Source organism: Haliotis rubra, unplaced genomic scaffold, assembly GCF_003918875.1.
Source record: "Haliotis rubra isolate DU_JTF1 unplaced genomic scaffold, ASM391887v1 Scf101, whole genome shotgun sequence".
NCBI lineage: Eukaryota > Metazoa > Mollusca > Gastropoda > Lepetellida > Haliotidae > Haliotis > Haliotis rubra.
The window spans coordinates 886,802-898,791 of NW_025764904.1; the positions used below are offsets into that span (position 1 = coordinate 886,802).

Genomic DNA, 11,990 nt, shown 5'->3' on the forward strand with positions numbered 1-11,990 from the left:
CGGAATGTAGGATATTCTGTGAGCCATGTTTGGAAATTCAGAGTTATCTTTCCTTTGTAATAGTACTAGACTATTTTCATCTACATGCCCGTTTGCGCTTAGATAGGGCCCAGTCGAAAACATGGCCACGAGAGGGGTACGAGACGCGATCCGGCTTGCCGGAATGACTCGAGTAGTTACGAATGGACTTTACACTTGAGAACGATCGTACAGACGCTGGGTCAGCAACCTCGGACAACTCTTCATCGTGCAGCTGCCGAATGGATGTGACGTCCTCCTGTACACGCTGACGTAGTCTGCTAAGGAGTCGAATCTCATCTTCAGATGCCACTGGGACATGGTTGTGTACACACTTCCAATGTGTTGTGGTCTGTCGTCTGACGTTGAGGCGATATCGGTACCCAGCAAAGAAAACTTACTGTCCTCCTGCTTTAGAAGTGATGAATTGAACGCGTTGAACATTTGCCATTATATGATGGATACAGTTGGTTCCCCTTCTAATTTATTAGGATTTTAATTAACTGAGAAGATGAGATGTTCTCAACAATTTAGTTCTTACCATGTTTTTCGACGGCCATCATCTGCGATAATAAAGAGAGTCTGAGTTATTATATACCCTCTTATCGTGCATTAATATTTTGCTTAATAAGTAAAACCGGCAGGGGTTCAATACGGAATCTGGCGTGCAATACGGAATTTGACCACGTCATCCGTATTGCGCCCCTGTATAACTATCCTAAGTTTACATGGGCATATAATAAATACATGTATTTGTTTAGGCTTTCTTGATTTCATTAATGTTAATATATTCAAGTGACTGGAAGCACTAGCTCTTTCCACCGAAGTACCGTGTTCGATTTCCTATATGGGGTAATAGCCGTGATATTAATGGAATATTGTGAACAGCAAATTCCCCTTAATCATTGGAATTCTCTCTATGTATTATTTATATATCCACGCCCGGATGCGAATATCAATACACCAAGTCAAACTATAAGTTGTCTTGTCCCATTACAAATAGGCCACTCTTGAAGATCCGTGTTCAGCAACCCATGCTTGTAGTAAGAGGCGACTAACGTGATACGGTGGTCAGAGTCAAAGTCTGGTTCACACATATCGTATCTCAACTGCATAGATCGATGCTCGTGCTGTTGATCACTGGATTGTGTGGTCCAGCCTCGATTATTTACACACCACCGACTTATAGCTAGAATATTGCTGAATGAAGCGTTAAACACGAAACAAACAAATAAGCCAAGGGAGATTATTACCACAAGTACTTCCAGAACATAACCAGCAGTATGATACCCATTAAATTCGTTTAATGAATCTGAGTAAACATGTATATTTTTCGCTAGTTACACGGACCGAAGCTGGCGACGTGAAGGTGTCTGTGTGTGCATTTCGCTTTCTCAAACTCGCACCTGCAACGAAAGACAAACACGTGAAGGATTGCGATAGCAGGCATCATGGCATGGACTTCAACAGGGGTGTATGCTCAGTCATATATCATTGATTACGAGAATGGGTCGATGGGATAAGGGTACATACTCATTCCAATACGTAAATTATATATAACTATTTGAAGGTTATTGGCTGAGATGGCACTGGCAAATAAAAGAAAGCAGAAGAGGTCATAGAAGCTACATATGACACATGATTTAAGGAATGTCTTAAAGAAAAATATTACTTCAAAAAGAGAGGTCATATTAAGTATTTAAAGCATAAAAACTAAAGGCGGTGGGGCACTTGAAATGAAAGAGCAGTTATTACAAAATTGTCATGTTATATCATTCGCAGGAGACAAATGAAAATGAGCATGAATAGAATAAATAAGATTTGTGATGTTATTATCACACAAGTTCTTATTCGTTTAATATTGTATTTTAAAATGAGCTCGTATCAGCTTCAAATGATGTCAATATATCTGCTGTAACTGTATGTTATGTAATGCGTCATATGGATGGTGTAGTTTACTATTATAATGCTCTTACTCGTTAGGGTAAGTTTTGCCGTCACTGCCACATACTGGTTCTGGTGTAATTGGACAGTCAAAATTCATTATAGCTCTACAGATGATATCCAGCGGGGAAAGTGTCATCACTGGCATTGTTGATCCTGATGTCGATGGTAGTGGCGTTGTCGACTCTTGTGTCGTTTGCGTAGTTTCTTTTGACGTCATTGGTAATGAGGTCGTTGACCCTTGTGTGGTTTGCGTAGTTTCTTGTGACGTCATTGGTAGTGACGTCGTTGACCCTTGTGTGGTTTGCGTAGTTTCTTTTGACGTCATTGGTAGTGACGTCGTTGACCCTTGTGTCTTTTGTGAAGTTTCCAGTGACGTCATTGGTACTGACGACGTTGACCCTTGTGTATTTTGCGTGGTGTCTTGTGACGTCATTGGTAGTGACGTCGTTGACCCTTTTGTCTTTTGCGTGGTGTCTTGTGACGTCATTGGTAGTGACGTCGTTGACCCTTGTGTCTTTTGCGTGGTGTCTTGTGACGTCATTGGTAGTGACGACGTTGACCCTTGTGTCTTTTGTGCAGTTGCTTGTGACGTCGTTGGTTTGGAAGTCGTTGACTGAGTGATGGCCAGTGTTGGCGACGCGCAGTGACCGACAGACACTAATTTTATAGATGGGTCAAAGCATTCAGCTTTCTTCAACTGGCACCTTGAAAAAAATGATAGTGAGAATCTAATTTTCCATCACACAAAACATATCGATTATCCTGGCTGTACAGGGTAATCAAGAGCAGAATCTTACCACAATGAGTGAAGCACAAGTTCTCCATACATTAACCTCTTCAAACACTTCTACAGAAATAGAGACTAACTATCTAACTATCTTCAAGTACTTCCAAATGCACAAGGGGCGATGGGGTAGCCGAGCGGTTAAAGCGATCGCTCGTCAAAGTTGATTGACTTCCTAAGTTCCTTTTCGATCCGGGATAACCTGGTCAGAACGCCTCGTGCATAGTACCCCGAATGTGGAGTGAGTGAGTTTAGTTTTACGCCGCTTTTAGCAATATTCCAGTAGGATCACGGCGGGGGACACCAGAAATGGGCTTGTCCCTTTGTACCCATTTGGGCAATCGAACCCGGGTCTTCGGCCACTAGGCTACCTCACCATCCATGTAAATGTGGACCCTTGGGTTTTAGGTTTGCTCGCGCGGTTTCCTAAGACGTTTCAGGACTAGTTTTAAGAGGCTGGATGACAGGTGTGATCTTGGGTCGATACGATCTATGATGCACTCACGGGTTTGCATAGGTTATACCATTACTTCCACACATCGCTTCAACATTACTTCCACACAGTGCAATCACCAGCGCCCGGCAGGTCGGGGAAAGACTTGGCCTGTTCGGGGCTGTAGATGTGTCCGGTAGTGACGTTGGCGTCGTGGACGGTGGGGAAGTGCCTGGTGTATGAGAGCCATCGCAAGATCCCTCGCGAACCAAGGAGAGTGAGGTATCGAGACACTGCGCTTTTTCGAAGGAGCATCTGAAACGGGATGAATTTCACCTATTACTGTAGTCTTTGGTTGGCTGTTTAACGCCACAAGCAGCAATATTCCAGCTATGTGGCAGCGCTCTTTGAACAATCGAGTCTGGACCAAACAGTCTTGTCCTCAACAACATGAACATCGATCTACACAGATGGGATACGATGACGTGTCAACCAAGTCAGCGAGCCTGACCACCCGATCCTGTTAGTTGCCTCTCACAAGCATGGGCTGCTGAAGATCAATTCTAACCCGGATCTTCACGGGTCAAGAGAGAAATACGGGTTACCGTATTTAAAATAGTTGTAATTATATTTGTGATGTTCATAACATTATCATACGAATTTTCGTGCAGGTACTCACACCACCCAGTATATATACTCACAGGTTGGGAAAGGTGACATTGTTAGATGCGCACACTTCCTTTCTGGTCTCCCCACACTGAACGATGGCGAATGCTTGACACAGAGGGCTTGGGGTGACGCACTCTCCAGTGTGGTCTACAGCTAACGCCGGGGACGAACATTTGGCTTGTTCGAATTTGCACCTGTAAAAATGGTGTGCATATATGAAACAGCATAAGCAAATAGGGTGTAATGAGTGAGTATGGTTTTACGCCGCTTTTAGCAACATTCCAGCAATATCATGGCGGGGGACTGCAGAAATGGGCTTCACACATTGTACCCATGTGGAGAATTGAACCCGGATCCGCGACGTGACGAGCCAACGCTTTAACCACTTGGCTACCCTACCGCCCCGTGTGTAAAGATGGCAGCATAAGAGCAGCGATGGCATTCAGCATCACCACACCCACTGTTGGAGAACCTGTGTGAGAACCTGCCTGAGAACCTGTGTGAGAATCTACAGAGCGCTTTGACAATCACGGGCCACACGCGGTCTCCACAAGTACAGGAAACGAGTGAGTTAATGAGTGAGTGAGTATGGCTTTACGCCACTTTTTAGCAATATTCCAGCAATATCACGGCGGGGAACGCCAGAAATGGGCTTCACACATTTCACTCATGTGGGGAACCGATCCCGTGTCTTCAGCGTGGCGAACGGACACATCGATCTACGCAACTTGGATACGATGAAGTGTGTCAGCCAAGTCAGCGAACCTGTCCCCTTGATCCCGTTAGTCGTCTCTTACGACAAGCATAAGCTGCTGTATTCTAACCAGGATATTCACGAGTCTGCTACAAGAGCTGTAGAATGAAAGTCTTTGCTCAGGTTGATAGCTATCTTTGGACATAACGAATTCAATATTTTAGATGCGAACTGTACAGCAAAAGTCATCTTCATGGAAGGTAGAATGATTGAATCTTGTTTATCGTCCGCGTCATCGACATTCAACGTACACATACCTCTCAAAATAGAGTGAGTGAGTGATTTTAGTTTTACGCCACACTCAGCAATATTCCAGCTATATGGCGGCGGTCTGTAAATAATCGAGTCTGGGCCAGCCAATCCAGTGATCAACAGTCTGAGCATCGATCTGCGCAATTGGGAACCGATGACATGTGTCAACCAAGCCAGCGAGCCTGACCACCAGTCGCCTCTTACGACAAGCATAGTCGCCTTTTGTGGCAAGCATGGGTTGCTGAAGACGTATTCTACCCCTGATCTTCACGGGTCTTCAATATAGAGTTAAAGAACCTTACCATACTTTATGTTATGTCATATAAAAATCAGGTATGCTTAATGTCATGTTGGTGAGTGCATATCTATCGCCCGTATCTATTCGGGTTTGTGTCAGATAAGCCAGTGATTAACATTATTACTGGCAAACAAGGATTACTAGTTGAGCACCGACCTGACAATTGACCCATATTAGCATGTATGTGCCGCCCACTGGCGATTGCCATTGTTAGTGATGGGGCCACAGGTTGTCCGCAATCAAGTGTAGTGCGACTTGCTACACCGAGGTGAGAGTTTTATGAGCAAGACGTGTGCAGCTACGCGCGAAATCAATTTCATCGTCATGTAATGCACGTGCACTAGCTTACATCTGCTCTACCTTCACAAACCAAATGGGTTTGTTCATTGCCATGCACCGCCTACGACCCATGCCTGTCGTAAGAGGCCACTAACGGGATCGGGTGGTCAGTCTCGCTGGCTTGGTTGACACATGTCATCGGCTCCCCATTGGGCAGGTCGATGCTCATGATGTTGATCACTGGATTGTCTGGTCCAGACTCGATTATTTACAGACCGCCGCCATATAGCTGGAATATTGCTGAATGCGGCGTAAAACTAAACTCACTCACTCATTTTGCGCCGGTTCAACTTATCCTTGTTTGCCAGTAGTAAGACTACAGTTCTAAGGTATAATGATACATTCAGACAGACAAAACAAAAAAAATAGACTTTTTACGAGAACCAGATCATCACAAACAATAATTACAAGTTAAAATATGTCTTCCCATCCGTCCCGCATAATTCCTTGGCGTCACCATTACACTGTGCAGCCAGTAGAACCTTGCACAACAGATTGGCGTTAGCCGGGTGCGTCGATGGAGGTGTTGTTGTGGCTGTAGTTGACGTACGACATTGTCCTACATTGCCTACGTGCAGTGTCGAATCGTGGCAGTGAGCCTTGGCAAAGTCACAGCTGAAAGATAGAACGATATCTTTTTGTTGAAAACGAAGTCAGGAATTACTTACACTTTCCATAATCAACAATAAGTATGTAGAGCCAGCAGTTTTTTGTGTATAAATTTCAGAATTTCTGAGGTACAATCAAGCAAAGGGGGTTTGAAGAGCATCATACGGCTCTTGCAGAAGGGTTTTTAATCAGGGTTACAATTTAAGGCCTTTGTACAGCTTTTTAAAAATCGTATGGGGATAGTATCAATTTTGACGCATCAGAGACAAAAACGGTGTCTGATACAATTCCTAATTTTAAAACCGCCACATTTTCCGGTGATTGTTTCAGTTGAAGAGTTGACTTGACTTTGCATGTGTTTATGACGGGGCCATCAGTGGCACAGGATACGCTCACCTTTTCACGAACATCTGGTATCATCATTATTTGATAGTGATACAAAAACACATGCTCATAAGTTACGAAAGCCTAATTAATGCTGCCACCTTTGTAGCATATAATATTTTTTCAAAGACAATTCTCGGTTCTTCGAGTATTTCCCGTTATTTAATAATTTTCTCGTTATTTCAATAATTTTCTCCTTACTTCGAGTATTTTCTCGTTACTTCAAGTATGTTCTCGTTAATTCAAGTTTCCTTCAAAAACTAGAAATTTCGAGCATTTAGTAGTTCCTACGAGTATTTTCTCGTCATTTCAATTATTTTTTCGTTGCTTCGATTAATTTCTCGTTGCTTCAACTTTCTTTGAAAAGTTTGAAGTGACGAGAAAAAACTCGAAGGAACGAGTAAATACTCGAAATTTCAAATTTTGAAAAAAAACCCCTTCAGGCAACGAGAAAATACTTGAAATTTAAAGTTTTCGAAAAAAAATGAAACAACGAGAAAATATTCGGAGCAACAACAAAATAATCGAAGCAGCAAAAAATATTCAACGAGAACTTTCGCTGAAAATAAAAATTATGCTACAAAAGTGGCGGCATATTAGGCTTTCGTTCATGAATAGTCTGAATCGTACTATGGACTTATTACAGAGTTCTTATGATTTTCAAAAGTCTTTGATTGCTCACCCGTTGAAGATAACACTGTTTAATAAATCCACAACGTTATTAAAAATTGCTGCCGGAACTATTTGCACTCGGTCACATGAACAAAGCAACGTGATCAAAACTAAATGTCGGCAGTCATACACAACACATCTCAAAGTCGCGATATTGCAGATGTTTTATTTAAAACATTTTTTACATAGCTAAGGGAATTCTTGGAAGTCAAGAAGAGGCAAACTAAGACGCGTGCAGGTGTTGACATCAGAAATGTACGAACTGTCACTCCTAAAGCTTGGGCCTCCGGTGACTAGTTAATGTTGACAATCATAAATGTAATGTATTCATACGTGTGATTCATACGTTATGACGACGTAGTGCAGTCGTTCTGTAAGTTGAATTCTCAGATATTAATTTGCTAATGTTGGGTGAATAATAAGTTATGAATAATGAATAATAAACTCGTGGATAATAATAAACTCGTAAATGGTATTGGTATCTAACTCGCCTTCGCTCGTTAGATTCCAAACCATTCACTCGTTTCATAAATTTGGTATTACACGTGACATTGTTGAATATTCTCTATTTATCAATTGCCATGCGCATAAAGTGACATTACTTTTAACTATACTCCGCGATTCCGATATTACAACATGGTGTCAATATTTGGTACACTGGCATATTAATAATGACGTATATCTGTAAATTGCTAATATACATAACCATTTTTATACAACGGAAAACCCATAAAGGAATCTCTTTGGAGCGATTTTACATTGATGGCGATTTCAGTTCATTCTGGGAAATGCTTTTTCCTGCGTTTTCTCAAATTTGAGTAAAAACTCTCACTTAAGTCAATACTCAGACTTAAGTTTGTTTAGAGAAATCGGGGCCTGTTTCACATAATTTCGAAGTGCAATTTAACCAAATTGAGTGTTTCAGTGCTGGGTTTGAGAATGAGCATGGAATATTCCACTTACTCGTTAAAATAGTCTCTGCCGTCCGATCCGCACACCCTGCTTTCTGCGAAGTCATCACACACCAGCTGATCAACGATTCCACACGCCACACCACCATCATCGGCGTGAGCGTACTCAAGTATGCCTGCAAATTTACACAGATATGTGATCAAAACTATTCAAAGTTTGGAAGCCAAGCTTGAACTTAGCGCCATCAAACTTGGTAAGTTAGAATACTGCAACAAATATAATCAGAAACTTCTGGTATGGAGGGAACAGGAGAACAAGTCGACCATGTTAACAAAGTTGGCATTGCATAGTTGCGTCCCTTCGGCGAAGCAGAACGCTAACACCATTGCATCAGCTACCAGATTCAATTCGTTTGTCAGCATTTGTCATGTTGAGCGCAATAATGCAGCGGTAAGGCGTCTGCCTATGACGCTGAAGGCCCAGGTTCGATCTCCGGTGGAGGCACCTAGGTTCGGATCCCAAGGTAGGCACCTTTGCGTAGCATCCTTGGACAAGATACTTAAATCCACATTGTCTCAGTTCACCCAGTTGTAAAATGGGTACCCGTGAAGATGTGCTGGCAAAGTGAGCGATTAGTTCATTGCGCCTAACAGGCTGTAAGCTCCCAAGGGAGTTTAAAAAAGTATAGGATAGTACGATGGTGTCCTATAACCGGGGATAGTAATGTACTTAGCGCCGTGAGCAGGCAATGTGCCTTGATATGAGTGACTGAGTTTGGTTTTACGCCGCTTTTATCAATCTTCCAGCAATATCACGGCGGGGGACACCACAAAGGAGCTTTACACATTGTACCCATGAGGGTAATTGAAACCGGGTCTTCGGGGTGACGAGTTAACGCTTTAACCACTAGTGAGTGAGTGAGTGAGTGAGTTAATATTTAACGTCACATCGGCAATATCTCAGCCATATCGTGACGAAAACAATTTATACAATAAAAAGTGAAAACATTTGGAGGATTAAAACCTGTCGACGATGGACAGTAAATATACTAGAGAATCACAGATATGAATATAAAACTAGCGAACAAAGTTAAAACATTCCAATTAAAGCAGACAGTATAAAACACGGGCTATATAGATCTGTAACCATTAGGTTACCCCACCGCCCCGCCTGAATATGAGCGCCATATAAGCGGGCAATTGCTATTATTATGCATTCCACTTCTAAGTGCCCTTCAAAGATTTGATCTAAATAAAATGCTGAAATTGCTGAATAGAATGTTTGTGGTTTTTTGTCATTTTTTGACGTGCCAAAGTAACCATTTATAACTAGGTCATTAGGTCAGACAAACATGATATTGAGAGAAAATGTCGGTCAGCGGATAAAAAGAAACGTTTAAAGCAAATTATGAAATAAAAGTAATCTGCTATCCGACGAAAGGAATTATTGAGAGGGTAGAACGTTCACATAGGCACCCTGCTTGTGTGGAAATACACATAGCTCGATACATATCTAACGATTCGCGATGGTCAAGCACGTCATATGTGTTGATTGCATGCGTCCGTTGTGTATAATGGAGGGTCAGGCCCTGTTTACTCTTTTTGTTTACATGTCTCTGTTTTCCAGTTATGCATTCCTATATTAATTTTTTCACCACTATTTTGCTCAGGAATCTGTTTCGGCGATATTCGGGACTCTGTAGTTTCGCTGTGGTTACCTGATTTTTATATGTCAACCATCTTGAATTTAATGGGAGACAATTCCGTTCAGTATTTCCGGTTGGGGGAGTCCACATGAATATGAAGATTCAACCCACAACTGGCTGACCCTGAGATCTTCAAGGAATCAAACTTTAGCTCAACAAAAGCGAGTGCTAAGTCTCGTTGGGTTCTGCTCGTGCAATAAGTTATCAAATTGTGATCTCGATGGCATTGAAATAAGGTTCGAAACGAACGTCGCAGCAACTCAGGTATCCACGTACGACCTACGTTCAGGGGTCTAGTTGATGGAGCATCTGCCCAGAGAACAGAGGGTAGGTGGTTCGACACCGACTACGTCATACCGAAAGATGTTAAGGGTGTTACCTGATGGTATCCTGCCTGGCGCTCGGGGTAAATGGGACGAAACAAGAGCATGTCGGCTCGGAGTCAGTTTAGGGTGTCCTAATTAGAGTACCTATGCTAAAATGCACGTCATGTTAACCTTCTGCTTGCCATCATAACCGGCGGCATATCATGTTAGCCTGAGGCATGAGGTACTAACAGGGCGTCATTCCATGGCCTGTGGTAATCTACAGCATAAAATGTTCACCTGTGGCTTAAAAAGTTAATCCGCGGCATGCCATGTTTACCTGTAGCTTACCACGTCAACCTGCAGCACGACATGTTTACCTGTGGCTTGCCACGTTAACCTGCAGCACGACATGTTTATCTGTAGCATACCACGTTAACCTGCAGCACGACATGTTTACCTGTAGCTTACCACGTTAACCCGGGGCATGTCATGTTAACCTGTAGCTTACCACGTTAACCCGCAGCATGCCATGTTAACCTGTAGCTTCCCACTTTAACCTGCAGCACGACATGTTTACCTGTAGCTTACCACGTTAACCTGCAGCACGACATGCTTACCTGTAGCTTACCACGTTAACCTGCAGCACATGTTCACCTGTCGCTTACCTCATTAACCTGATGCTTACCATATTCACCTGTGGCTTTCCACGTTTACCTGCGGCACGACATGTTGACATGTGGCTAACTACGTTAACCTGCTGATTAACATGTTAAACTGTGGCTTACCACGTTAACCTGAGGCGTACCACGTTAACCTGTGACTTACCATGTTCACCTGTGGCTTACCATGTTCACCTGTGGCTTACCATGTTCACCTACGGCTTACCATGTTCACCTGAGGCTCATCATGTTCACCTGAGGCTTACCATGTTCACCTGTGGCTTACCATGTTCACCTGTGGCTTACCACGTTCACCTGAGGCTTACCACGTTAACCTGAGGCTTACCATGTTCACCTGTGGCTTACCATGTTCACCTGTGGCTTACCATGTTCAACTGTGGCTTACCACGTTAACCTGAGGCCATCACGTAAACCTACGGCTTACCATGTTCACCTATGGCTTACCACGTTAACCTGAGGCTTACCATGTTCAGCTGTGGCTTACCACGTTAACCTGAGGCTTACAACGTTCACCTGAGGCTTACCACGTTAACCTGAGGCTTACCATATTCACCTGTGGCTTACCATGTTCACCTGTGACTTACCATGTTCACCTACGGCTTACCATGTTCACGTGTGGCTTACCACGTTAACTTGAGGCTTACCATGTTCACGTGTGGCTTACCACGTTAACTTGAGGCTTACCATGTTCACCTGTGGCTTACCATGTTCACCTGTAGCTTACCACCTTAACCTGAGGCTTACCATGTTCACCTGAGGCTCATCATGTTCACCTGTGACTTACCATGTTCACCTGTGGCTTACCACGTTAACCTGAGGCTTACCATGTTCACCTGAGGCTTACCACGTTAACCTGAGGCTAACCATGTTCACCTGTGGCTTACCACGTTAACCATGTCCACATGCAGCATGTTATCTGCGTGAACTACCACGAAGCCGCTTAAAGGGCAATGATCTTGAACGTGGCCTCAACCCTATTTCACCTGACCCTTCACATATTGTAAGCTCACACATCGTCATATTATATCCATAGAAATGCAATACTGTTCCAGACAGCGGTAAACCCAAATCACGCAAGTACAATCGAATGGGGATGTGTGTCAGATTGAGGCTAATACTTACCTACGAGAAGGAATGCTTCCAATATTAAGAGACGCATGTCTGTCTAGCGTGTTTGACAACCTCAAAACCATTCAGCAGCGAAAGGCCAACAACCTATGGGAACT

General features: G+C 43.1%; 1 protein-coding gene across 1 annotated transcript; it reads right to left on the reverse strand.

Moving 5' to 3' along the window:
* Window positions 1-1,307: 1,307 nt before the first annotated feature.
* LOC124268797 (agrin-like) lies at window positions 1,308-11,990 on the reverse strand. The gene is made up of 7 exons (XM_046703822.1): window positions 11,887-11,990; window positions 8,123-8,246; window positions 5,903-6,109; window positions 3,884-4,045; window positions 3,255-3,497; window positions 1,995-2,669; window positions 1,308-1,424 (listed from the first exon to the last, which is right to left on the reverse strand). The coding sequence occupies exons 1-7, from the start codon at window positions 11,921-11,923 to the stop codon at window positions 1,355-1,357; spliced, it is 1,518 nt and encodes a 505-aa protein (XP_046559778.1). The 5' UTR covers window positions 11,924-11,990; the 3' UTR covers window positions 1,308-1,354.